Source organism: Haliaeetus leucocephalus, unplaced genomic scaffold (assembly GCF_000737465.1).
Source record: "Haliaeetus leucocephalus isolate CR32 unplaced genomic scaffold, Haliaeetus_leucocephalus-4.0 Scaffold840, whole genome shotgun sequence".
Lineage (NCBI taxonomy): Eukaryota > Metazoa > Chordata > Aves > Accipitriformes > Accipitridae > Haliaeetus > Haliaeetus leucocephalus.
The window spans coordinates 3,028,507-3,053,815 of NW_010973276.1; the positions used below are offsets into that span (position 1 = coordinate 3,028,507).

General features: G+C 42.8%; 2 protein-coding genes across 6 annotated transcripts in view; both read left to right on the forward strand.

Moving 5' to 3' along the window:
* Positions 1-13,040, forward strand: part of CLIP1 (CAP-GLY domain containing linker protein 1) — a 60,485-nt gene extending 47,445 nt beyond the window's left edge. For 2 of the 3 annotated variants that reach the window (XM_010582164.1, XM_010582163.1), the window contains 7 exons: positions 3,082-3,134; positions 8,430-8,547; positions 8,822-8,981; positions 9,757-9,806; positions 10,644-10,649; positions 11,217-11,341; positions 12,052-13,040. In XM_010582164.1, coding sequence (XP_010580466.1) covers positions 3,082-3,134; positions 8,430-8,547; positions 8,822-8,981; positions 9,757-9,806; positions 10,644-10,649; positions 11,217-11,341; positions 12,052-12,274 — 735 coding nt within the window. In that variant the 3' untranslated portion in view covers positions 12,275-13,040. Of the gene's footprint in view, positions 1-3,081; positions 3,135-8,429; positions 8,548-8,821; positions 9,035-9,756; positions 9,807-10,643; positions 10,650-11,216; positions 11,342-12,051 lie in introns of those variants that run through there. The other variant, XM_010582165.1, reaches the window with a different exon arrangement.
* A 379-nt stretch (positions 13,041-13,419) lies between these two features.
* VPS33A (vacuolar protein sorting 33 homolog A (S. cerevisiae)) lies at positions 13,420-23,631 on the forward strand. Of its 3 annotated transcripts, XM_010582167.1 has the most exons (13): positions 13,420-13,533; positions 13,621-13,686; positions 13,779-13,906; positions 14,465-14,654; positions 15,490-15,606; positions 16,318-16,492; positions 17,206-17,399; positions 19,168-19,294; positions 19,476-19,543; positions 20,132-20,269; positions 20,666-20,803; positions 20,965-21,133; positions 21,697-23,631. In XM_010582167.1, the coding sequence occupies exons 1-13, from the start codon at positions 13,432-13,434 to the stop codon at positions 21,888-21,890; spliced, it is 1,806 nt and encodes a 601-aa protein (XP_010580469.1). In that variant the 5' UTR covers positions 13,420-13,431; the 3' UTR covers positions 21,891-23,631. The 3 variants fall into 3 exon arrangements, with proteins under 3 accessions (XP_010580469.1, XP_010580470.1, XP_010580471.1); XM_010582168.1 differs by lacking the exon at positions 20,132-20,269; XM_010582169.1 differs by lacking the exon at positions 21,697-23,631 and having other exon boundaries at positions 20,918-21,095.
* The last annotated feature ends 1,678 nt before the right edge of the window (positions 23,632-25,309 follow it).

The following is a 25,309-nucleotide window of genomic DNA, read 5'->3' on the forward strand; positions in this document are numbered from 1 at the left end:
CCCACCCTATCTTGGGCTAGCACAGTCTCAGGGATCCCCACCACCACTTCCACTTTGCTGCCACTCAGGTGAATGTACACCATGTCTAGGCACCAAGCTGCAGTGTGCTTTGGGCTTCCTTGGTTCAGGCTGTCTATGGGGAGTGGAAAAAATGTTACTATGAAGAATGGTGTGATTAGATTTTAGAGAACAAGTGTCCATGGTGGCAATGAAGATGTTTAACACAGAGCAGGATTGCTCATGGAGCTGTATTTCATGCAGTGGATACTGAAAAATTGGACAGTAGGGAGGGAAGCACAGAATGCAGCGGTACTTCTGTCTGTGTGAGTTTCTGTGCATGTGCCTATTAAAATGCAGTAAGAAAGGTAGCGAGCATATGTTTTAAGTATTTTGAGCAGTTGCTATGGTAACTATATAAATTCTAGCAAGTGTGTTAGTCAATTGGGTTAGTGAATTTGTGGCTGCATGTGACACACTTCGCAAAATTAATGAATACTCCTTCATGAATGATTTATCCTGACATCTAAAGGTTAAAGTGTCTTGTACTAAAGATGCTGAGGGCTGCTTTTCTATATTGATTGATCCATAAATAATTAGCTGTTGTAATTAGTTAAAGATTCCCAGTCAGATAGATACTGAACTCGGGGAACTTTTCTGGCTTCAAATTATTCATTGTGGTATTTCAGGAGCCTCAGACCTGCCCGGGCATTTTAACTTAATTGGACAAAGTGTAGAAACATCTACTAGCTCAGCTGGTCCATCTTTTATTAAAGGTATGTGAGAAGTCTATTCTGAGGCTAATGAGAGAGTGAGCGGATTGCTGGAGAAATGTTCATGAGAGAAGGGGTGTCCTGTCTCCCCTTCTACCACAAAGCTGCTCAGGGCTTGATCCATGACTCGTGCAGCTGCAGCAGGGGTTTAGAAGCTGCCCGATTCCCTTAACATCTTGTTCTCCTTTACGTTTCTCTCCTTTAAATCCACTTCTATCTTGGTCTGTACAAAAGTCACTCATCTTTCCACAGCCAACCAGGAAACTAAAAGGGAGGAGAGATGCAGGGTTTATGCTCACAATCTTGGAGCATTCCACAAACATTGAAGGATTTTCCAAGTTAAACAGGCACCACAACCTTTTCCTAAAAGAAACTGATAAAAAGGTGGGGTGTGTTTGGGGGGACGTGGGGAAGAGAGCATCATGGAACTCTGTGGACATGGCCTCTGGGGAGCAGAGGGTGAATAATGTCAGTATGAGGTTTTTCCAATTGCACGTGGCAGTCAAGAGCATAAACACCAGAAAGTTAAGCTAGCCTAGGGTGAAATGAAGTGACTTGTTTGTGGAACGTGGCCAGGTTAATGCTACACAGTGTGACACAGAAAAATGCTAGTGCTGGTGGTAGAGGAAAAGTAGTCAAAAAACCCAGCTGGAAAAGTGTGATGCACAAGAGATTGCAGCATGCGTCTGAGGGAGGAGGGGGGCCATATAAAATAGTTGTCGGGGGGGGGAGGGCGGTCTGGAGAGGCAGCTGAATAGTGTGCAGCTCACTGGGATTTACAAGTGAAACATTTCTCAGAATTTTCGTATTCTTTTTTCCTTCTCTTTTTTTTGTCATCAGTCTGTACAGATGTAAGGAGATCATATAGGTTGCTTCTGTGTAGGAAGCAGACAAAAATTCTTGGAAACAGGGGATGTACTTTGTGCTGCTGGTGAAATTGCTGGGTTTGACTTGCCTGCAGGAAAAAAATGGCCGTACCCCCATAGTACTATGGTTGCTCTGCAATCTTAGAGTGGTTACTTTCCTTGAGAGAGACATTTTGATTTGCTTTAAGACTTCCTAATATAAGTCTCTCTACACCCTTCTGGTATATATTTTTCATGTCAATAAAGTTGTTTGATTAAGCCCCAGCAAAATGATACCAATTAATCTTAAACCTGGAAGGCTTACCAGCACTGCAGTACATGAAAGGAGAAGGTAAGTTGTCAGAAAATATGGAGAAGACAATTTATCTTGATAAGCTCTATTTAACCTAATCTTGGAGGCTGGCCAGCAAGCTGCCTTCTCATTGCAACTTGCTTAATGCTTTCTATGCCTGTTTGTGCCAAACCTGAATGTCTGTGAAGTCCTAAAAGTATTTAGTCAAGAAGAGATTATTTGCTGTTGTTCTGGGGCTCTGAGGTTTCCATTATGAATGTATGTCTTGCTAACCTTGGGGATGAGCCCTGAAAGCTTGTGAAATCTAAACAGAGATTGCCTTCAAGTCAAAGCACAGGTAGTTGCTACTATAAGCAGTTCTGCAGGGCCATAATTGCTGACTTTGGCCATTGACTAAGAAGAAAGGAGGAGATGGTGAAAAATAATTAATTGGCCTGAAAAATACTTAATTTCTTAACCTTATCAGAAGTTCAGTTACCCTCATGTTTCTGTGGTGGAGCTTTACAGTTTTTTTTTTTGTTGTACAAATTACGGTTGGTTGTTTTGTTTTGCTTTTCCTAAACCTATGTGTGCCTGTCAGTTTGGACCCCAACAAACTGCAGCAACAATATTTTTCAGTTGAAGGCCTTACTAGTTGTAAGGGTTTAAGGTGGCTCTGCCAAGTTACAGGTTCAGGATACAGTAATAGACACCAGACCAACAGCCTTAGGGATCAATAATTTATCTCTAAATAACAGTACAGTAACAAGTACAGATCAGTAGTACAATTATCCAGGTCAGAACAAGAGCAAATCCAGTAATTCACCAATACTGGGCTAAACTTAATAGCCAGGCGCACAAAGGCTTACGGTTCTCTTTGGTGTGCCTGGGGCCCAGAAATATCGTATAAGCCTCACGCCTCTCTTGTGTGCACAGGACGTGAAAATACTATATAAAGCAGTAATAGCCCCTGACTAGCTAATATACTTGGTCACTGAACAATTTGTGTCTGTGTGCATGTGTTGTCCTAGTAGAAAATCGATTACTTTGAGGATTTTTAGGCTCTGTAGCCTCTCCCGCGTTTGTTTTACGATGATAGTGATGCTCTGATATATTATACTAAGGAAACAATCCTTGGTGTATTAACTGTAGTCTTTTTGTACTTGCATTTTAGTTGGAAGAGGAGAGATCAGTACTCAATAACCAGTTATTAGAGATGAAAAAGAGGTAAGTTGTTCTTTCTGATGTGTTTTTAACTATATAATCCTACAGAAGACTTCAGAAAACATAATACAAAAACACTGCTAAGAAAGCGGTTCTTTTCTACTGTATCAGAGGTAAAAGTGCTGAGGTTGTTACACACATTGGATTATAGATGGCACCTTCCACATTTGCTTTATTAAAAGTGAGAAGGAAATGTAACTGTACTAATGTAAGTTACACACCTCTTGCATTGTAGTAGTTCTCTTGATTTTCAGTAACCAGTTAGTGTCTGGTTCTTAAGGAATAATGGAAAAATACAGTGATGCTAAGGATTGGGGTTTTTTTAAAAAAAAAAAAAAAAGAAAAGCAGCAGTTACTCAGTACTGAATGGATTGTTCTCATAATTTTGGGATATTTTGTTCATTGTGGCAGTAGTTATTGCAGTTCATTCAGCACTGTTTTTAAATACCAGGAGATTTGTCCTGGGTGACTGGGGCATCCATTTGTAAACTGTGCTGTTCAGCAAATGGTCCCAAGTTACAAAATTTACTGTCCTTCTGCAATATGTGTATGGAAAGCTAATAACTGGCTAAGTGCCACAATGTCTTTAGGAAGATGTGGGCTTTTCAAAAATAGTTATATAAATCCTTAAAAAAAGACACAGCTCTCCACGACACCAAGCATGTTCCAGGAAAAACAAACCAATCCCTGTTAAACTTCCTGAATTTATAATGGTTGCAACAAAGAACAGTGAGTGGCACTTTAGTATTCATGCACATCCTTCGCTACTCAGTATTATACACTGATCCCTTTTTTATTCCCTAATAATCTGGTTTTTGAGAGGTGGGTCATACTCTGTTATATCTCACATTCTTCTAAAAGACAGCAGGCACGCAGGGTATTACACAAGCTAAAGCTTCCTCAGAGAATGTAAGAGTTTGATCAGTTGTTGTACAGAGGCAAGCGAACAGCTGAATGTCCAGCTTTAACCAACCTTATGAACTGCATCATTCAGCCTTTACCTGCATAGAATAGTATAAGTGTAAGTTACTTTTTAAAGATGAAGTGAAGGAGAAGATAAAGAGAGAAATCTTCAGCTGGTGTAAAGACCATTCAACATCCACAATAATTAGTATGTTTACACCAACTGAGGATCATCTCTAGCATATTTGATGTGGAGGAGGGGAGGGAAAAGGAGGGTATTAGTGCTGCTGACATCTTAGAATGCTGTTTATAGCCTGTTATTTAACATGTTTTAAAACATGTATTTTAAATAGTCCTGAAAGTTACTTGAGGAAAGGAAGGAGGGAGTGGGGACCCAAGATCCATTCAGTACTTTCCAGCAGTTCTGTTTCATAGCATACATTTTAAAAGACAAATTCTTTACTAAGCTATAAAAAGAAAGGTGTGTGGCTCTGATTTTTCTTTCTGTTTTTATGCCATGTGAGCTGCCTGAAATAATCTAGATACTTATGAAATCATTAAAGTGAATATTAAGATTACCTTCAGTTGGTTACACTGAGATGCCCAAGTTTGTGACTGGCTTAATGACGTTCCTCAACAGTGTTAAATAAACTCCAATAGAAGGGATAAAACAAGTAACAGAAACAGTCAGCCTCACTGAAGCAGACTGCAGGCCACTAGGGGTCAAAATACACCAGCATATGACATTATTTGCTAACAAAACAGGCTGATTGAAGGACTAATTAAATAAAAGAGAGTCTCTCTAAATTCCCAAATTCCACTGAAGTTGGTGACGAGATGAGCAATGATTTCTTCCTTTTGTCTTAAGAACTTGAGATACTGAAAGAGAGACGTCTTTTTGTTTCAATTAGGTCAAATCTCTAGAAGCAGTTTTCTCACCTTCCTTTCACCCACAGGAGTTCTCTTCCTCTATTTTAGCAACTTCCTCTATGAAATAGTCCAGTTAGGAGTGACAGGAGTTTGATATTTATGAATCTAAGGGGGTTCTATGTTACTTCAGCTCATTAGGTTCGTTGTAGGTTGCTAACTGTCTTACTGTCTTTAAGCTTGCGCTATTTATCGATGCTCATTTCATTCCTCTCTCTTCCCTTTCCTACCCTTGCTTCCTTTGCTATATCTGTGTGTCTTTAATGGTAAGACTCAAGAAAGTCTATCCACGTTACAATAAATAATTTTTTTTTTTTTTTAAGTAAAGTTGTTGTACATATTTTGGCTGCCTTTGTCCCTTGGTGTCTTGCTTTTGTTTTGTAAAATACTCAGCGCTATATATATATATATACACACACACATATATATTAAAAAAAGTCTATATTTTTTACCAAAACAGAAAAGCGCCTTGGTGCACATTTAGTTCTTCCTTACAGTATTTTGCATTTCTACTCCATGTTTCTAACGTGGTTCTTGTTATCTTGCATTTTTAAAGCTTGCCCAGTAACAGTTTAAGGTATTTGCTTCATTCTTAGAATTTCTTATTTTTGTAGTAAGGGAAGAATCTGGGTGATTTTTTTTAATGTTAAAACAAAAACCTCTCTCCCATGACTTCCACACACTGCTTAAAACATGGTTTAACCGCCTCAAGAATGTGAAATCTTAAAATGGTGTGTGAAATGACAAAGTCTTTTTTGTTGTTTTTCTTTAATCCCTGCTGGCAAGCAGATATTTTGGACTTGAATTGGCAAGGAAAAAGTCCAAGTTCACGGAATCTATTTCCTTTTTTTTTTTCCCCCGATAAAACTAATAGTTTCCACAAGATTTTTCTTGCAAGTTATCACTATGTAGTTATTTCACATTCAACATATGCTTCTTACGTTTACTCTCTCTCATACGAATCATACCACAAACAATACTGAAGCTGAGAGTATCAGTGGGGTAGATTCTCAGCTGATGCTGGAAGTGAACTGTGATCCACACTTACATATAAGTAGTAGTGACATATACCTACTATATTTGTAGGTTTTCCAGTTTCAGCATTTTAGAGGGCCTCCAACTGGAGCTGTAAAGCATGGCTCCTGGAGAGACTGCCCTGTAAAAGAAAAAAAACAATGCTACGGTACAGGGACCTTTTTCCCCCTCTTGCTTTCTCTCCTCTTTTCTTCTCTTGTTTCTCTCCCCTTGTGTTATAGAATTCTAGACTCCTGTATTGGATTTGTAAATATATATTTACATGCTTACACTCTTTGCCTTTTTCAACCACCTAAATGCTTGTGGTGGTTGAAACAAAGTCCAATAAATGGCCAGTTAACCATATTTGTACAAAAAGCATATGTTTCATCTTGATCTCGGAGATGAAGATCTGACCAAGAAGTGGAAATACTGGCTAAATAACAAGCTCTTGAGCATGAGATGATGAGTCACTGGGGTTTCCATCTGACCTTCTACAGCTGTGTATATAGCAAAGGGAAGCACGGGTAAAGGCTCAGGTACAGCAGAGCTTGTGAGCAGCAACTTTCAGATGTACTTTCCAGTAAATACTGGATTTGCAGCTCTGTGGATTGGAGAGGGAGGCTGTGCTCTGCGAGCAGCGTCCCATGCATGGGTGGCACATTTCTTTCCCACACCACCACCCTATGCTTTCGATCCAATTCAGCAAAGCATTTAAAAAAGATGGGTTAGGCAAGAGCATGTGTGTAATCTTGCTGAAGAACACAGAGATTGCTGTCACACTTTTAGTGCTTTGCTGAATCAGGGTTGGTGAGGAGATCTATTAAATGCTGTTGCCCTTTTGGTTTTTATTAACAGGAGTATAACTTGTATTTGAAGACAAGATCGTGCAGTCTGCAATTTGTTGTGTTTCTGCTTATATTAATTTTCTCATTGTAAAAAATATACCAAAACCAACCTTTTGGTTCATTTGTTAGCTGCATCAGCTTCTCTAAACCCCAGATTCTCCACTTGCTGCTTCCATTCCCAAGTATAATCTTAACAATGAAAGAATTGCATTAATTGTGCTCTCATTGTTGAGTTTCCTGTTTATCTTGAGTCGGTGAAATTTATTGTATTTCATGGTCTGGGTATCATGGCTCTCACTAACTGTAGATACTGTGGATATGAAAACTTTCCCATTTGAACTTAATAGCTATTCCCTACCTACTGAGCATTGTCACACAAGGACATGTTCTGCTCTTGATCCCTTGAACAGTCCTAAGAGAGTGTAGTTTTGTCTAGGTACTTCAATGAAATCATTGTGTCATTTGGTATCTTTGAAGTATTGGTTATGCCGTGCTTTTTGTGTAGTGGGTACGCATTCAGGTAGCCTAGTTTGTCTTCAGTCCTCTCGGCTATTAAGAAGACAAGCAGCACACTGCTGTGGCAGTGAGACTGGCATCATCTAAACCAAGCTGTATGGAATTCCTCAGGAAAATGGCTACGCCTGCAGAAGCTCGGGGAATTGACAGCTAGCTGCTGGGCATTGCCTGGTGCTCTGAAAAGCAAGTTTCTCTTTTAGATAAGTAAACATAGATTTTGGAGTAACGATATTTTTTTTAATTTTTTTTTTTAAACAAACAAAACCTTTCAGCTTGTAAGGAACTTTTGTAGCAATAGTCCTTGCATCAGAGGATAATTACTCATCTGTGTGTATTGTGTGACCTATCAGGAAGACTCATTACCATCAGTTAGAGGATGTTGTAGCTATGATGCCTTAAGATCACTGTCAGGACAGGATTTGTAGGCAGAAGTCATGTCTCTTTTTAGATCAGCTGAAAAGGTTGGGAAAACTGGACATATATAAACAGAAGATGGGTTTGTGCTGCTCTGGAGGATTTCTTTTTAACCCTTCTTCCGTGAAGGAAAACAAATCACACATGGCTTTCTGCTGAAACAGTAGTTGTTAAAAGCCCAGAAACTCTCAAAGTACGTGTTTCAGGAAATAATGATGTCACTGAAATTAGTGAGGACCAGCTGATATTTCCAGCATCATCAATGCTTTGCATGACAACTTGTACGATGAGCTTTGCATGTATGTTTTGTTGCTTGTTAATAATTTTCAAGAAGTAACAAAACTCTGAAGTCAGGTTTTGTGGAACATTGTGCAACGTGTTTGTTTATCCTGTATCTCCCCAGTCTATTAACTTGCTTCTTTAAATTCAAATGGATACGATGATATGCAGATTCTGCAATGTACTACCTAGGTAAAGTTTTTGCTTTGTTTCCACAGTTGTAACATCTGAAATGTTTACACATATATAAAATCTTAGTCAAGTACAGAACTGAAATTTTCTTTTTAAGAACCACTCCTTAGAGTAGTCTAATACTTTAAATTAAATTAAACTTCTTTAGGCGACTACAGTAACCTATTCTTTAGATGATTTCTGGATGTATTTGGTTTTCTTTTAGAGAATCAGCATTAAAAAAAGAAATTGATGAAGAGAGAGCATCTTTACAAAAATCCATCAGTGCTACTAGTGCCTTGATCACACAAAAAGATGAGGAACTGGAAAAACTCAGAAATGAGGTAAATGAGGAACAGTGGGATGCTTCTTAATTTCGGATCAGGTTATGGCTAGAAGCATATGGCTTTGTATGCTTGATACTGAAGAGTTGGCTAATTCTTTTTATTAATTCAGCATAGTTAAACCTTAGAATTAAATCTTTAGGTATCTGTGCCTACTTAGGTGACTTCTAGCGTATGTTTTTGGTGGCTATTTAGCTCTTACTACTAAGGATGTTGCCTTGGTGCTTCTGACTTCACTCTGGAAGGCTTAAGCATTCTCAAATAATTCTTACAGATCACAGTGCTCCGTGGAGAAAATGCTTCTGCAAAAACCTTGCAGTCAGTGGTTAAGTCACTGGAATCTGATAAATTGAAACTTGAGGAAAAGGTGAAGAACTTGGAGCAAAAACTCAAGGAAAATAATGAACAGCCTTTAACTGTAACTAGCTCCTCAGGTAAAAGAGAGAGCCTCTTTACTGTCTCTCTACCTTCACTTTTAGTCTTGTAGGTTTTTGCAACTGTTAACCAGATAGTTAAAAGGAGGTTTAACTAATTGAACTTCCTGAGAAATATGACTTTCCTGTTGTAGGACACATATAAGATTTGAATTAAGGAAGAAATTCTGGCCAGCTGCAAAATGTGAAAGCTACCAACATTGCCAGTTAACCCCATTTACACCAGGGTGGGGGGCGATTTGACTTGAAATGAAACGTGCATAAGCCATAAAACTTTATCTTGTTCATGGGGTGGCTTGTGTGCAAGAGCCTCTCGTAGACTGATGTAGTTTTTCCTTGCTGTAGCTGCAAAGTAAGGAATGTGTAGGCATCGTAATAAAACCGCCTACCTGAGCTGCGCACAGGACTGGGAATTCCACATTTTAGACACTCGTGCTTACCTTATGCTGAGCTTCTTCAGTTTTGTACCACTACAGTCTCTCAACAGAGGAGCATTCCTTTGCAGATCTGTGAACTTCAGCTGTCACCTATACGTACATTTTTTGTATTTTAATAAGTAACATGCAGTATTGAATATGCTTCTGTAATGCAGTGGTCAGAAAAATTCCCCAAAGAAGTCACCCTTACCAAAGCTTATTCTGAGTGATTAGAAAGCAGTGAGAGTAAGATGTTTTGGAGACTGTTTATTTCAGTCTCTGACTAAGCTGTTGTGTGTTTCATAATTTAGATTACTGGATACTTATGCCTTGTTTGGTTTTGGTTTTTTTCTTTAAAGGTGACATTGCTGCTAATCTACTTCAAGATGAAATTGCAAAAGAGAAGCAGGTATTTGATCTGAAACATCAGCATGCTAAAACAGCAGCGTGTCTGTAGGCAGAGTGAAATATTTTTCCAGAGACCGCTCCTAATCAGATTTTGTACATCAGAATTATAATGGGCAGATTTATCTTGTAGCCTTCTGCTTCTGAAGGAAAATATTAATGACAGTAAATATTAAGAATCAAGTGATAAGTGATACTGGAGAAATAGTTCAGGTTATCGGAACATGAGGAAGCAAGCAAGAAAGCAGAGATGGCAAGTTTTGACCTGCAGCCTGTTGGTGAGGTACAGCCTAGCAGAGCACACTCGTAAACTGCTCCTTTGGCATTCTTTCCAGAGGTTTCTTGGATGTGAACAAGGAATAAGGTCTGGCCCACCTGAATCTGTGGTGCTTGCCATCTTGGAGAAATGGGCTACCTGAGCTCCATGCTATTTCTAAGCTTCTGCAGTTGAACATGTTGATCCTTGCTGCTTCTTAACTGCAGAACTTTACTTGGAATGAGGGTTGGCAGCAATGGAGCACGGAAGTTGCTCAGTTAGCATGTGCTTGGTAACAGGAGAAATGTGTATTAAAGAGTACAATAATAGTAATGAACGTGTGAAGCACTGCCGTGCAAGAGGCAGCCTGTGACAACAAATGCCTAGAAACACAGTTAGACTAGAAGCACCTTCTGCTTGTTATAAAAGTCCTTGTTAGATCACTATGTCAGTTACATTGATTAAAAAATGTCCTTCCTAGTCTGTGCAGAGATCAGAAGTAGTGTAATTAACATACATCAACATTTTTCTGTTTTTCCACCTCCTTGAATTCACCTCCTGATGGCAACCCTTCCTTCCAATCAGCACGAGGTTTGTTCCACTTCTTGGGTTCCTTTATTTTATTCACTATGTTAATTTGCCAAGCATTACTTGGTTACATTCAGCAGTGCTGCTGCAGTGCTGGTTACTGATCTCTGTGGCTCTGGCTTTGGGAGATGCTGATGGGTGTGCTGCGCTGTCCCACTGCCCTGCCAGGACAGCTCTGAGAGTATCCCCTAGAGCTGTTCAGAGGAACAGAAACGCTGTTCTGATCAGAATTACACAGCGGGATTTATGTTCAAAATGTAACATTAGAAGATCTGTTGGTGGTGGGTTGAGACCCACCAATGTCCCAGAGGTTTTGGCTGGGTGGAACTACCTAGCTCCCTGGGCAGAAATCACACTGAGGGTCTCAGAGGTCCTTTGGTCTTTGAGGATCCTAGGTCCTTCCTGTCCCTCGTTCTCTCAGTGTCCATGGGTGCTCTCTGTAATACAACGATCCAGTTGTAAGTTAATGCAGATCTGCATGTGTCAGTTTGAGGGTTATTCCGTGGTTGCTCGCTTTCTCTCAAGTGCAGTCCTCAACCTGCTGACTGTCCTTGTTCTTGACTATCATAGATTGACTTCCTGAATTCAGTGATAGTAGATCTGCAGAGGAGAAACGAAGAATTGAACTTGAAAATACAAAGAATGTGTGAAGCATCCCTCAATGGCAATGAAGAGGAGATCAATAACTATGACAGGTATAAATCCTAAAGGAAAACCTTGGTTTGTGTTTTGGGAACTGTTGGCAGCAGGCAGTTCTGTCAGCTGCACGATGCACCAGCCTGATCTCAGCTGTTAGGAAGGACAAACATAGCTTTCTTGTGAATTTAGAGTGAATGAATCCAGCCTTCTTTTTAGGTCCATTACTACGGTGTATCTGGTGGTGCAAAATGATCCTCTGTAGTTATCGATCGCAAACACTGATGTATCGCAACATATTTGTTGTCAGTATTGGTTGAGTTTGGCCCTTCCTGAGTTAAGTAGATGAGTCTTTGCTCTCAAGAGGCTGGTAGCTGCATCATGATGGGGAGATCCAGTCCAGAGAAATAGAACTAAAACCTGTTTGATAAGTTGTGACTTCAGATCTCTTCTCTAAAGAGAAAAGAGAAACGAGTTTCCATGTGTTTCTTTTTTAAATAATGTCTGTATTTGTACAAAGATTTACACAACAGAGCAGTTTGTTTAGTAAATATTACAGTGTAAGGGATTATGGGGTTACTGCAAGGTAGTGGAGATGTCAGAAGATCTTCAGAAGGGGTTTTGTAATTTATTTTTTTGTTGTTGACCACTGTGGTGTTTCTTGAGTCTCAATAATTATGGGACAGCTTATTGCGCGGGGCAGGGAAGCAGGCCTTTCTCCTTTATGGAGAAGTACCCTGCTTGACTTGGGCTGGTGCTGATCTTGCAGTGAGGAAGAAAGCTTGTCAAAGAAGAAACCTCGTCTCTTCTGCGATATCTGCGGCTGCTTTGATCTCCACGACACTGAAGACTGTCCGACTCAGGCACAGATGCTGGAGGAGCCGCCCCACTCAGCTTACCATGGCAGCAGGAGAGAAGAACGCCCCTATTGCGATACCTGCGAGATGTTCGGGCACTGGACGGCTGACTGCAATGACGATGAGACCTTCTAATGCAGCACATGGCTGGGAGGATGGACTGTCTGTGCACCCAAATTGGACGATTTATACCACCAGCATTTGTGTGTGCTGAATGTCAGGAAAAGGGACAGCGTTTCTTGACTCCCTCTCTAATTCCCCTTGCCCATCCACTCCAGAATCAGTAAATTGATAAATATTTTGCTCCTCCACTAATAAATACCCTATCCCCCTTTAATAAACTTAAGTGAAATATAAATGAATGATTTAACAAATGACTTTATGCTATTTCTTCCCAGGTTCTGGGTTTGTCCCCACTCTTAACAAGAAATGCCCCCATGCTGTGGCATCTGTTGATGGGAAAAGCTATATAGGAACGAAGCACTAGAGTTATATTAAAGCTTATTTAAATACCTTAAAATTATGCTGTTAATTTTCATATTTGCACTAAACCATTTTAAGGCTGAATTTGTACATTTAGATTTTTAAGCTTTTTTTGACACTGGACTGGGTTGAGAAATATTTCATCTTTATTTTCACTTACTCATTTGATTGTGATATCGCTCAGTGAACGTGAGCTCTGGGTTGCAGTTTGACAACAGTGTGAAACATGAAATCTTGAAGCAGGTAAGAAATGGAGCTGCTGTGGGGTTTTTTTAGAAATCCGTCTGCTATGCACACCTAAGACAGTTTGTGGGACATCCTTTTTTTTGTTTTGCATTCTTTCAGCTTCTATATAGTGTGTGTGGTGTGTGTGTGTATATATGCATATATATATTAAAGTTATATTTTGGGAAAAAAAAAAAAAGATGTGTTTTCTTTTCTACCTTTCCCTTCGGTTAGGACTATCGTGGGCTCTGTGTGGGGACAAACATCCCCTGTGGCTGCACTGTCAGTAAACAGAAAGAAAAAGGTTATAGCAGCATTGTGGGCTGTTTTTACTGCGGCTTTACGCGAGCCCTCCCGCAGCATGCGTTCGGTAGCGGCCGACGGACGCCGCTGACCTCAACAAACCGGTGGCAGACGGAGAATTCGGTGCCAAAGAGCGGGGCTTTGGTGCCGGCGCGGTTGGCGTGGCGCCCGCCAGGGGGCGCCGTACCGCCGGGTTGCCTGGCCCCGCCTCGGGCGTCACGTGGCGGGCGCCAGCTGACCGCCGGCGTCACGTGACCAGGGGCGGCGGCGGCAGCAGGGCGATGGCGGCTCACCTGAGCTCGGGGCGCGTCAACCTGACGGCGTTGCGCGAGGCGGGGCGCCGGGAGCTCCGCGAGTTCCTCGACAAGTGCGCGGGCTCCAAGGTGAGCGGGGGGCCGGGGAGGGGAAGGTCAGCTCGACCGCCCCCCCGGCGGGGCGCCCGGGCCTGACGCCTCCGTCCCGTCCCGCAGGCGATCGTCTGGGACGAGTACCTGACCGGGCCCTTCGGGCTGATCGCGCAGTACTCGCTGCTGAAGGTAAGCGCGGCGGCGGCGGCGAGGGTCCCTCTGCTGCCGGGCCTCCTCACCGGAGCTCCCCGCAGTTGGCTAACGCCCTTGCCTCCGCCTAGGAGCATGAGGTGGAAAAGATGTTCACGCTCAAGCCGGGCCGCCTGCCTCAGGCTGATGTCAAGAACATCATCTTCTTCGTCAGGCCCAAGCTAGAGCTGATGGACATCATTACGGACAACGTGCTCAGGTAGAGCCGCTGCTGGTGGCGGGGGGGGCGGTGGCAGCTGCAAGGGGTCCCCTCGTGGTTCTTTTCTTGGGCGCCGGCCAAAGGAGGGGACAGGTTTGGCCTGGAAGTGCCGTGTGGTTCCCCAAAACGGGGAATGGCCTGCGGACACCGGAACCACCGTGCAGGTGCTCTGGGGGCTCAGGTCAGGGTGCGAGACACCCTGGGAAGGCAGCGAGGCAGGGGTTCACTTTGGCTGGCAACGCAGAGGGTGCGTTTCTCGTTAAGAGGATGTACATTCCTTCTAATTAGCTGGAATGAGTCATGCTTTGGTTGACCCTCCCTTTGAGAACCACAGGAAAACCAAGTCACCGTGCCCTGGTTTCAGACCTGGGGCAGCAGATGCCTATGGCTGGATAAAAAAATATTCTGAAGTGCAAAGCCGGGAACGGAAGGTGGTAATAATAACCAAATGCAGCATTCCTATTTCCTTTGAATTCAGTGCCCCCAGCCCGCGGTCTGTGCTGGTTGCCTGCGCAGCTGAGTTACCGTTTGCTGTGCTCCTGCCTGTGACTCTTCCAGGGAAGACAGAGGCCGCTCTCCCCAGAGGGACTTCCACATCCTCTTTGTGCCGCGCCGCAGCCTGCTCTGCGAGCAGTGGCTGAAGGAGCAGGGCGTGCTGGGGTCCTTCATCCACCGAGAGCAGTACAGCCTGGACTTGATACCCTTCGACGGAGACCTGCTCTCTATGGAGTCGGAGAGCGCGTTCAAGGTAAGCGCTCCTCTCAACTTCGAGGAAAGACGCCGTGTGTTTTTATGTTGGCTGTTGGGGTTTGGTACAGGGGCTTGCTTGCTCTCGGAGGGTTTCTCGGTCACCCGCAGAGCAGGGAAGGACCTTGCAGAGCACACGTGGCTTGATCCTGAGAGCCGAACTGAGCCCGAACTTCTCTGTGTGTTTTCTGACTAAACGCTGAAGGAACAATCAGTACACCAGGCTGCACCCCATTTCCTCCAGCTTTAACCGCTGGCGTTACTTTCACAAATTCATTCATGAGGCTTAAAATACTTAGTTGTTACAAAGAGCCAGCGCAGTTTGTGTCAATACATAGAGCCACACACAGTGGTTAATACTGCACGCTAAGCTGCACTGAGAATTGACAGCTGTCACCTACCAGCCGTGTATCCTGTTTTCTCAGAATGCTGCGTCTGGGGACAGAAAGGTTTGAGAGTTTCTTTGGTCATCTCTGCCTTGTTAAATGTAGCCCAGAGGACGCATCAGGGCTTGCAGCTGCTTGTCAGCAGCCAGGATGAGGTGGTGTGTGCTCACATTGGCCTCATTAGAGGGAGAGGCTATTTGCAGTCACTTTCTGGCTCTTCCTCCTCTCCATCAAACTGGGAGTAGCATGTGGGGTTCAGAAATATTACAGTGTCTGGTTTGATCAACTGATTTGATGTAGTAACAGCAGAGATAAGGTCCATGTTTGCCAACAACCACAGTTTTTCCCCAGCCTGTGTCACCTCTGAACTGTTCACATGGACCACATTCTGCTGTGGAAGCAGCTGTGTCGGACTGACACCTTCCATCGGGAACCTTTCTTGTTGTTTAGGAGTGTTACCTGGAGAGTGACCAGACAAGTCTGTACCATGCAGCAAAGGGGCTGATGACGCTGCAGGCTCTCTATGGAACCATCCCGCAGATTTTTGGGAAGGGCGAGTGTGCCCGGGTAAGGCAAATGTTGCTGCTGAAAAAATGCGTCTTGTTCTTTGGAACTGCCTTAAGGAGTGTTTGGTTAAATACACCCATGGGTTTTTTTGAATCCAGCCACAGACCCTTCTTATCATATTGGAATTTCAGGATCATGGACATCAGGTCTTTTTCATCTCTGGCCAAAAGAACAATCTTTGCTATTCCATAAGTCTTCCTGTCAGGATGATTTATCTAATTTTGTATGCTTTTTGCTCAAAGATGCACTGCCTTCATGTTTTCAGCAGTTCTTTTATCTGTAGAGTTTTAACACTTAGCCGTTCTGTCGGTATCAGAAGCGCTAAATGAAGTGGGAAATATGTAACCTACTGTTCGTGCCTTAGCTTTTTCATCTCTCCCTATAACTCACTTGCCCTTTTTTCTTCTGTCTGATCAATCTATGGTTTATTTGGTACCTTTTGTAATGAGGGAGTGGCTTGAGATGAACCCAGTGTTTCAGCCACAGTCACTGTCTTGCTAAGCTGTGGAAAGCAGCAGACAGGAACTTTTTTTTTTCTTTTTTTGGTCTTGTCCTGCCCCCATCCGTCACCCAGTTTGTACTTCTTGCCATTCTCTTCCTTTACACAGGGCTGTGCCCCATACTTGCATGAGCATGTGTTTGTAGAGCCTAGGAGTCCAATCCATCTGTTGTGGCCTGCGCCATAACGAGACCAACATGATGTATTTTCAGCACGTGGCTAATATGATGATCAGGATGAAGCGCGAGTTCCCTGGAAGCCAGAACTCAATATTTCCCGTCTTTGATACCCTCTTGTTGCTGGACCGCAATGTCGATCTGCTGACACCGTTAGCTACACAGTTGACATATGAAGGGCTGATAGACGAAATCTACGGAATTCAGAACAGTGAGTACTGCTGGGTAAGGGGGAGGTCTCCGGCGTGCTGGCGCAGGTGTGTCAGGTGGGTTTCTGCTTCACTAAATAACTGTGATGTGGGAGCAGCTCACCTGATCTTAGTGTGGGGATGGTTCAGTCCCAAGCTAGAGCCCATGGAGATCAGCTCTCGCTCTCTTTTTGCCTAGGAAGGGGAGCTGAGTACAGTGCATGGTTATTGAACAGGCATATTTTGGATGTTGGCTGGGTGCAGACACAGTGACACAGAACACGTAGTGTGGAGTAGAAATGTTAGCGTATGCCTTCACCCTCCAGCCTGGGTGGCTCATGTGCCACACTGAGGGGACAGGAACGGTTTGTGAAAGGCTATTCAGAGCGCTCTCCTGCTCTTCAGGCAGTAGTAAGGAACGCTCCAGAGAGGCATTTATGCGTTTTAATCCCTCCTGCTGTACTGAAGGCTGGCTGGAAGGCTGCCTCCAAACTTTTTTGGAAGCGGGGTAGCTAGCACTTGGGTTTTGATCGTGTATGTTTGTATAGGTCTCTGGGTGAGTACAGGGAGACCCTCCTTAATTAACACATATGCACTGAGTCGTCTGGGTGTTTATATTGGCTTTGCTGCTCAGAACTGTTTCCAGTTCAGGGGACGTGTTTCCACAGCCTGCTTGTCTTAACTTCTGGTGGTGAAGTTCCAGTGCTTATTAGGGTTATTTCTCTGCATTTGGTAGCTTACGTGAAACTGCCTCCTGAGAAGTTTGCCCCGAAGAAGCAGGGTGAAGGTGGAAAAGATCTCCCCACTGAACCCAAGAAGCTCCAGCTGAACTCTGCTGAAGAGCTATATGCTGAAATCCGAGACAAGAACTTCAATGCTGTGGGGTCAGTGCTGAGCAAGAAAGCCAAGATCATCTCAGCAGCCTTTGAGGTGAGGCCTGCATCTGACTGTGCGTCCCTCGGGCATTCTTGTCATCAGATAGGTCTCAGTCTGCGTTCAGCAGGGCCAGGGCTGTGACTGGCAGTTCGAGCTGTTGCCATGGAGTAATACCGCAGCCAGAGAAAAAATAGGTAGTCTTCAGAAGCCCCTCCAGTCTGTTCCCCTGCCCTGGGATGAGATCAGCTCCACTTTGTTCTGAGTAGGTGTTGGTCAAATCTCATCTTAAGAATCCTGTAGTAATGCAGATCCTCTCGTCTCTTCTCCCCACACCTCTGTTCTGGGGCTTTTCTTATCCTCACTGTTAAAAGCTTGTCTCAGAGCTAGCCTAAACCACATTTCTGCTGTGTGAGCCCATAGTTTCCATCGTAGGAATAGCTTTCTTCAGTCTGCAGAACAGTCAGGTGCTGCTTCCCTCTGCAAGAGGCCAAAGGTTAATTTTAGCATACTGATCAATTCCACTTGGTTGCTGTTGTTGCCTGTTAACTGAAAGGTCCTTTTCCCTTTGTATTCATTGAGAAAAGTTTTAAGAAATAAAACTCTAGAATGTACATTCATAGAGTATTATGGCTGGCATAAAAAACAATAGGAATGTGAAAAAGACAGTTATCTTACAGGAGATTTGACCTGTAAATTCATGCTCACGTGTCACCTTAGAAAAAGCTGGAGAGTGCTGTGGGGTGTGTTTGTGGTTTTGTTTGAAAACATCCTGTTGATGATTCATAAAAAACTTGAGATCTGATATCTCTGCTTTCAGACTTCATGGTAATTCTCGAGAGAACTTGTTATGCTGTTTGATTATATTTCCTTGATTTTTTTCTTTGCCTCTTCATTTCTGCCACATTTAAGAGGAGGTAGCAGTAACTTAAATACTGTGTGCTCAGCCTCATCTCCTAGTAAATGTCTATTACTGCAATATTAGTGCTGAAGGTGCTAAAGATGGATTATTCATACTGGTTGATAAAAAAAAAGAAATTTAAGAAATTGTCAGAGGTAATAGGTGATAATGAAACAGTAGCATATTGGCAGCAGAGGACTTCTTAAGTTGCAGGCTTCATCATTATCGCTCTCCTGCCTGCACTTGCCCATTTAAATCCTTCACATATGAGTCAAATTATTATTATTTTTGTTCCAAGTTGCAGCAAGAGGCAAGTAGCCCAAATGAAATACAGACCTCTGGACTGCTCTGAGAGCCGAAGTCTGCATTGTGCTTCATAAGATCCTTGCTCAAAACCTGGGCCATTGTTACAGCCAGGTACAGTGAATGGCAGGCTTCCACTCACGAGGGACACAGACCCTGCCAACCCAGTTCCTCAGCACTTTTCACTACTGCTTTGAGGAGGGGAATGTCCCCCATCTCTGACTGCATTTGCCTAGAGCTCCATGTTTACTGGCAGCTAGCAAAGTAATTCGTCCTTGCATGAAAAAGGTAGTTTTGCTGGTAGAGAAACTGACGAGTAAATAGCGATGGCTGAAGTCAGACAAAGGTGGAGAAAAGAGATTGGCAACACTGGTATAATGGAGAAAACCAGTCTAGTGATCCCGTTGTATCATGTCCTGCCCCTTCTAACGATCAGAGTGCTGTTATAGGTAATGCTGTGACTTTAGTCTAAGCATGTAAAGTCTTTTGTCTAAAAGGTTGCGTATCTCTAACAGTATCTGCTGTTGCAGTGAGTGCAGTAAAAACCTTTTTCATGATAAACTCATCTAGTTGGTGTTATTAATCTGAACAAGACCTAACCTAAGCAACGGAATTCTTTAGGAAAGACACCACGCAAAAACCGTTGGAGAGATTAAGCAGTTTGTCTCACAGTTGCCACACATGCAGGCAGCAAGAAGTTCCCTAGCAAACCACACCTCCATTGCAGAACTCATCAAGGACATCACCAGTGAGTATTTGTTGAATAGTCTGACTAATTTAAATATAGCAAGATGCAAGACAACTTGATGGACATCATTCAGCTTGGCAAAAATTGGTTTTGCTCCATCCAGTGCATCTCTGCTGAAATGTTAAATGTAGAAAAGAAGTTGTCACTTGCTATTGTATTGATTTTCATTCTTTTCCCAAAGCATCTGAAGATTTCTTTGATAATTTAACAGTGGAACAAGAGTTCATGTCTGGAATAGACACAGACAAGGTAAGACAATTAGTGACTCCTGTCTTGGAAAAAAACCCAAGGTATTTCTCTGGGGTTTTTTCCACTTGGGTTTTTTGAGAGAGGAAACATCTGGTTTAGATGATGTCTGTCTCCTTCCAGTGTCAAGGTTGTGAGCTCTCAAGTGTGTCTCCTTGCACATGTGCAGTTTTTTTCCAAGTGACATGCATCGCTGAATGTACTTGGAGACAGTGCTGTACTGTGTGCTTTGCCGGGCTCCCATCACCTACCATTGCCTGTAATGCAGATATATACAGCTGGTGTGCTTTGACTTGTACAGGGGCATTATGTGCTGTGAGGGATCAGTGAAAGATTGAAGACCATTAATAAGAATATTTTCAGTGCATCAAAGTCTAGCTATTGACTGTGGAATTGACATGCTTTAGAAAGACACTAGGTGGAACCACTGCTGGATCACTGTTTTACAGATGGTCTTGAGCTGCCTGGAGAGCAGCTGCACCCACTTTTTTGCTGTTTTGGAGGTATTAGACAAAACTAGATCTTTGTTTCCAGGTCTTCTAGATGCTTTAACAGGTCTTTAAATAATGGCTTATGTAATTTTTTTAATAGGTTAACAATTATATTGAAGACTGCATAGCTCAAAAACATCCATTAATCAAGATCTTGCGTCTCGTTTGCTTGCAATCTGTATGCAATAGTGGACTGAAGCAGAAGGTTCTGGACCATTACAAAAGAGAGATTCTCCAGGTTGGGCTGTAACTTTTGGATTGATAAATTTCTGAGAAAATCCATCGAGGCCTCAGCTCTACAACGCTTGCATTCTAGACAGATGCATCTTATACATGGGTAGCGTTGACTTCCAGTGTGTACAGGTGGAGGGCTGAAGCTTCTCTTTGGGCTGATGGCAGTGACTCAGGAGGTGCTTATATGTGTTTTCCAACGTGTAGATACAGAGAGATTTATATCATTGCACTTTTTACTATTATGGTTTAAACACTGTAAATGGGATACTCTCTAGAGAGATCTTAACCAAAAAATTTTTTTAAACTAACATCTTTGCCTTTTGTCTTTTTTTTTTTTTTTTTTAATACTCTGGTAATGGATTATTGACATGGCATTAAAGGTGAATTCTTCATATTGCAGACTTACGGCTATGAACATATATTGACCTTAAACAACTTAGAAAAGGCTGGACTCCTGAAACCTCAGACAAGTGGTAGGAATAACTACCCAACGATCAGGAAAACCCTGCGCTTATGGATGGATGATGTTAATGAACAGGTAAACAGGCACCTCAGCAGTAAACATTACATCTAACAATACAGAATGAGGTGCAGTAGGAACACCTTCATCTTTTTCTTTTTCTTTACTTATTTCTATGGTGCTGTTTTGCAGCAAGAACTAGCATGCACCTGCTGCTCACACTGTGCTCTCTCTTGCAGAACCCCAATGATATCTCCTACGTGTACAGTGGCTACGCTCCGCTGAGTGTACGCCTGGCACAGCTACTGGCTCGGCCAGGGTGGCGGAGCATAGAGGAGGTTTTAAAGATGCTACCGGGTCCCCATTTTGAGGAGAGGCAGCAGTTACCTACTGGCCTTCAGAAAAAGCGTAAGTTTTGATTTGTTTTCCCATTTTTTAAAGGGGCGTGCATTTCTCTTAGGCTGGAATAAGGCAAACTGAAATCAGGGCTGGCAGAGTCCAGGCATCTATCTCATCTCCCTGTCCCACTGCAGTATTACATCTACCTAACCCATTTTTGACAGATAGCTTTCTGGCCTCTTTAAAACGTCCAGTCACATATTCAGCCTGCTATTAATGCACAGCACCATGTGTACTGAGAGCTGTACATTCGTTTAACTTCTCATCAGGGTACTAAGATAAACCCTAACCTTACATTGGGATTTTAATAAGTAACATTACTTTACAAAGAAGGTCAGCATCAGTCTCCTAGTATTAAACCTGGGCAGGCAGAAGCACATCCTGTAAAGAGACTCCAGAGCTGGCATTTCTGGGCCCCAGTCTAGTATTCCACCCAATAGGTTTCTCCTCTAATTCAGCTGCTATCTTTATTTTAGTTTCAGGTCATCTTAAGTTTGACTGATGGATAGGAGATGTAAAAAAAAAAAAAAAAAACAAAACTTAAGACAACCTGTAAATTTCTGAATACACAGGTCAACACGGTGAGAACCGAGTCACTCTGGTGTTCTTCCTGGGAGGTGTAACATACGCAGAAATTGCTGCACTGAGATTTCTGTCCCAAATGGAAGATGGAGGCACAGAGTACATCATTGCCACTACAAAACTGATCAATGGAACAAGTTGGATCAAATCCTTGATGGAAAAACTGGAGCCTGCCCCTTTCTAGAGTCTGTGGCAAGAGACAGTAAAAGTGAGAGGCCCTGTGTGATGCAGGCACGTCAGCTTCTGGTCTTCTGGCCTTCTGGCATGGATGCTTGAACGTCAGAGAAACACGACAGTTTTCCTGAGACCAGCTCATGATGTGGTTACCCTCACCCCTCTCTGCACTTGCGTTCCTACTGTTTGTGGAAGTTCCTAGTAGACAAGCAGTGCTGAAAGGCACTAACAATGAAACAAACAATGGGAGAAAGAGAGATTCCTGCTCGTGGTCTGAATTGGCAAACAAGCACTGGGGGAGCAGGGATTTGCCCTGATCCTTCTATTTGGCAAATTGCTTCTTTTTGTTCCTTCAGTTTAATTTTAGTGGGAGATGCAATTACTTCTTTTTACCTTCCTAAGGTGCTGAGGAGGCAGGATGTTTTCTGTTCCTAATTTCATACCAATATTCCCAGTCTGTCTTTCTCTCTCGGGTGCCTGATCTATTCCATCGATGCACTGTGTCTGTTTCTGTCAGAGATCTGTACTCAGCTGTACCTAGGGTTCAGTTTCCTGCTCATCTTTCTGATGAAGCCAAGGAACTTGTGGTTCCCCCAGCTTCAGCACATTCCCGTCAACAGGCAGCAGCAAGGGCCAGGCCACAATAGCTAAGTTTTCTTACATCCTTGGAAGCTGATTGTACAATGGAAAAAGAACTGCTGTAAAGGGGAAACTAACTTTTTTACTGCATAGGTTTAGAAACTTCATGGCGCTCAGGCATCCAGAATAATGCACCTGCAGGACCTGCTTAGCCTGTGCTGTACTGTAACAAGATGTTATGGTTAGTTGCCTGTAGGACATGCTCAAGTCCACTGTCCTGCACGCTTTGGCCAAGGCATTCATTGGGTTTCCTGCAGCAACAGCTAAACCTTGAACTATCCACATGCATGTCAACAGCACTGACTACGAATACAACCAACCGCACCCAAGTTACGAGGGAGCTGCTTGAGCCTTTTACTTCAGTTGCCCTCTGAATGGATCAGTGTGAGGTGCCTTGTTTGCGCTGGGTACACCCACCTTACTCTGGAAGGCAACTCCAGAGTATGAATGACATCAGTGTCAAGAGCTTATGTTTCAAGACACACAAACATTCCCTGCATGGGACTCAGGCCAAAAATAGGTACGTCAGTGACTCAGTAAACAGCGGGTTTAAAACAGACACTTTTTTCACCCCCTCTGTTTAGTTTATAAATTGTGGTACTTGCTGCCACAAGCTGTTGTAGAGCTCAACATTTTAAGATGGAATTTTCCATGGTCTTGGTGGCTGGGCCCTTGGTGGTATTGAGCCAGCATGTACAAGAGGCAGCTTCTGGTTCTGGAAGACTCAGCCTTGCTAATTGCTAGAGGCTGGGAAGGCAGACCAGGGGTCTTTGCTTACGCCCGTGCAGCTGCCTGCTGCCAAAGCCTGTGCTGCTGCACCTCAGCCCTTTCCCTGGTCACTGTCACTATACTCAAATGCTTCAACAGCAAGCACTGGGGATTCTGTTTCACACTGCACTTCACTCTTAAAAATGACTAAAAAAAACCACCACCCCACACCTTAAATCACTCTCTTATCAAACATTTCTGCTCTTAGTGCATAATGCCATAATATGTCCCCCCGCCAAAAGGCCCTCATTTTTCCAAATTGTTGCAGTTATCGCTGTGGGTTTAAATCTATTGTTTTGTTTTGTAAGAATGAGTTCTGCCAGATCAGCTCCTTCACAGAGCCCCTGTGTCCATTTAACTCCAGCTGGCTTTAATTAGAGTAAAATAAAAATGTATTTGATCTTTTTTTGAAAGTGTTTGCTCACTCTCTCTCTCTCTGGAATACAAAAATAAATAAAATAAAACCCTACACTGTGGTAGCTGTATCCTTCTCCCCCTGCCCTAGGATAACTGAGTTACTTAAGTTGAAACTACTTTTCTAACATCTGGATGTTTTTTCTTTAGGCTTCCGCATTAATTACATTCTGTTCTACCACTTAACATACTGCATCAGAAATATCTATGTATTTCTTGACTTTTAAAGAAAAACATATTTTTATTCATTTGAAACTTTTTACTTCAGGTGGGTAGGCAACTTGCAGACTTGTCTTACAGAAACAAAACATGCTGCAACTTGGACAATTCAAGGAGCAAATGTCGATTGCCTTGCTCTGCATTAGTTCCACAGTTCCACTGTAAAAAGTAGGTAATTTCACAGTATTTAAAAAGAAAATCGAAGTAGCTTTGGATCAAAAACTAGACATTACTGTGCAGAAAAAAACCAAGAAACAATGTGATTCAGTGCAATCCTTACAGAGTGTCCTTGGCTTGGCCTTGAGGGTCTTTGTACTATCACAATTTCCAGTTTTTGTTGGTTTTTTTTTTTTTAATCTTAAAAATTGAACTAATTGCAAGGAAATTAATAGCACTGATTGGGCTAGTTTGTGACCTAAGCTCATGACATGTAAAAGCTACACCACAAGTGCATAAAGGAGAACACACAAAGCACCAATTCAGCAGCTTGCTTACCTTTCACTTGACCCAGCAGATGTGTTTATTAGTAACACTAGAGGCAAAACTTACTTGGAAAACAGTTTATGCCGGACACTTGGTAAACTCAAATTTTAATCAACAACACTGCTGCATATTTTTCTGCAGACTGTAGCCTGCACCACCACCAAGCTAGAGCTGTGTGGACACTCAAACTAGACAAAGTCTCTTCCTGGAACTATTCAACAACAACAGCAAAAAATAAAAGCCATCTTGACGTTGATCGATTCTCTGGAGGAGCAATTACTACTTAACAGGCTTCCTGAGCAGCTTGATTATGTTCTGTTTCTGTCTAAGGCCTTGCTGACCATGCGGGTAATAATTTGATAACAAGAGAGCCTAATTAAATTAAGGGGCCATTTTCTACATCATAATATCTTTGTAGATAAGAGATTTGATTTGCAGTACATACTCTTCCTTCTCTCTGCTGTCTGTATTTGTCTGGTTTACAAGCAAAAAAAGAAAACATTACGCAACCTCCACCCCAAAAGACTTTCACTTTTCACGTAACATTATCAGAAAGCAGTTTTGCTAAAAATAAACATACAGCTTACCTCCCTCCTCCCCCTGTGCTGCAAAAGAGTTGTAGCGCTCGCTCTCTAAAAGGTAGGGATGACTTCTTAGGTGTGCAAGGGTGAAGCTAGTGAGCAGTGAACTAGTGACAGTGCAGCAAGTATTAGGCTGTCTTCAGCACTCGCTCTCTTTTGATAAAAAAAGCCCAACTCAGCCCACACAGTTCCACCCTGTAATGTGCTGCTGCTCTGGGACGATCCCCAGCCATATGTGAGCATCCTCCTCCCTGAGTGGCCCACAGAAGCACAGGGGGCTCAGAGAATGGAGCAAGTGGCACAACAGCCTTCCAGCTAACTGCAG

Coding starts and splice junctions, on each gene's coding strand:
- VPS33A (XM_010582167.1), top strand. CDS start 13,432: ATGGCGGCTCACCTGAGCTCGGGGCGCGTCAACCTGACGGCGTTGCGC. Junction 13,907..14,464: donor ATTACGGACAACGTGCTCAG/GTAGAGCCGCTG, acceptor TGACTCTTCCAG/GGAAGACAGAGGCCGCTCTC. Junction 19,295..19,475: donor ACTCATCAAGGACATCACCA/GTGAGTATTTGT, acceptor CTTTTCCCAAAG/CATCTGAAGATTTCTTTGAT.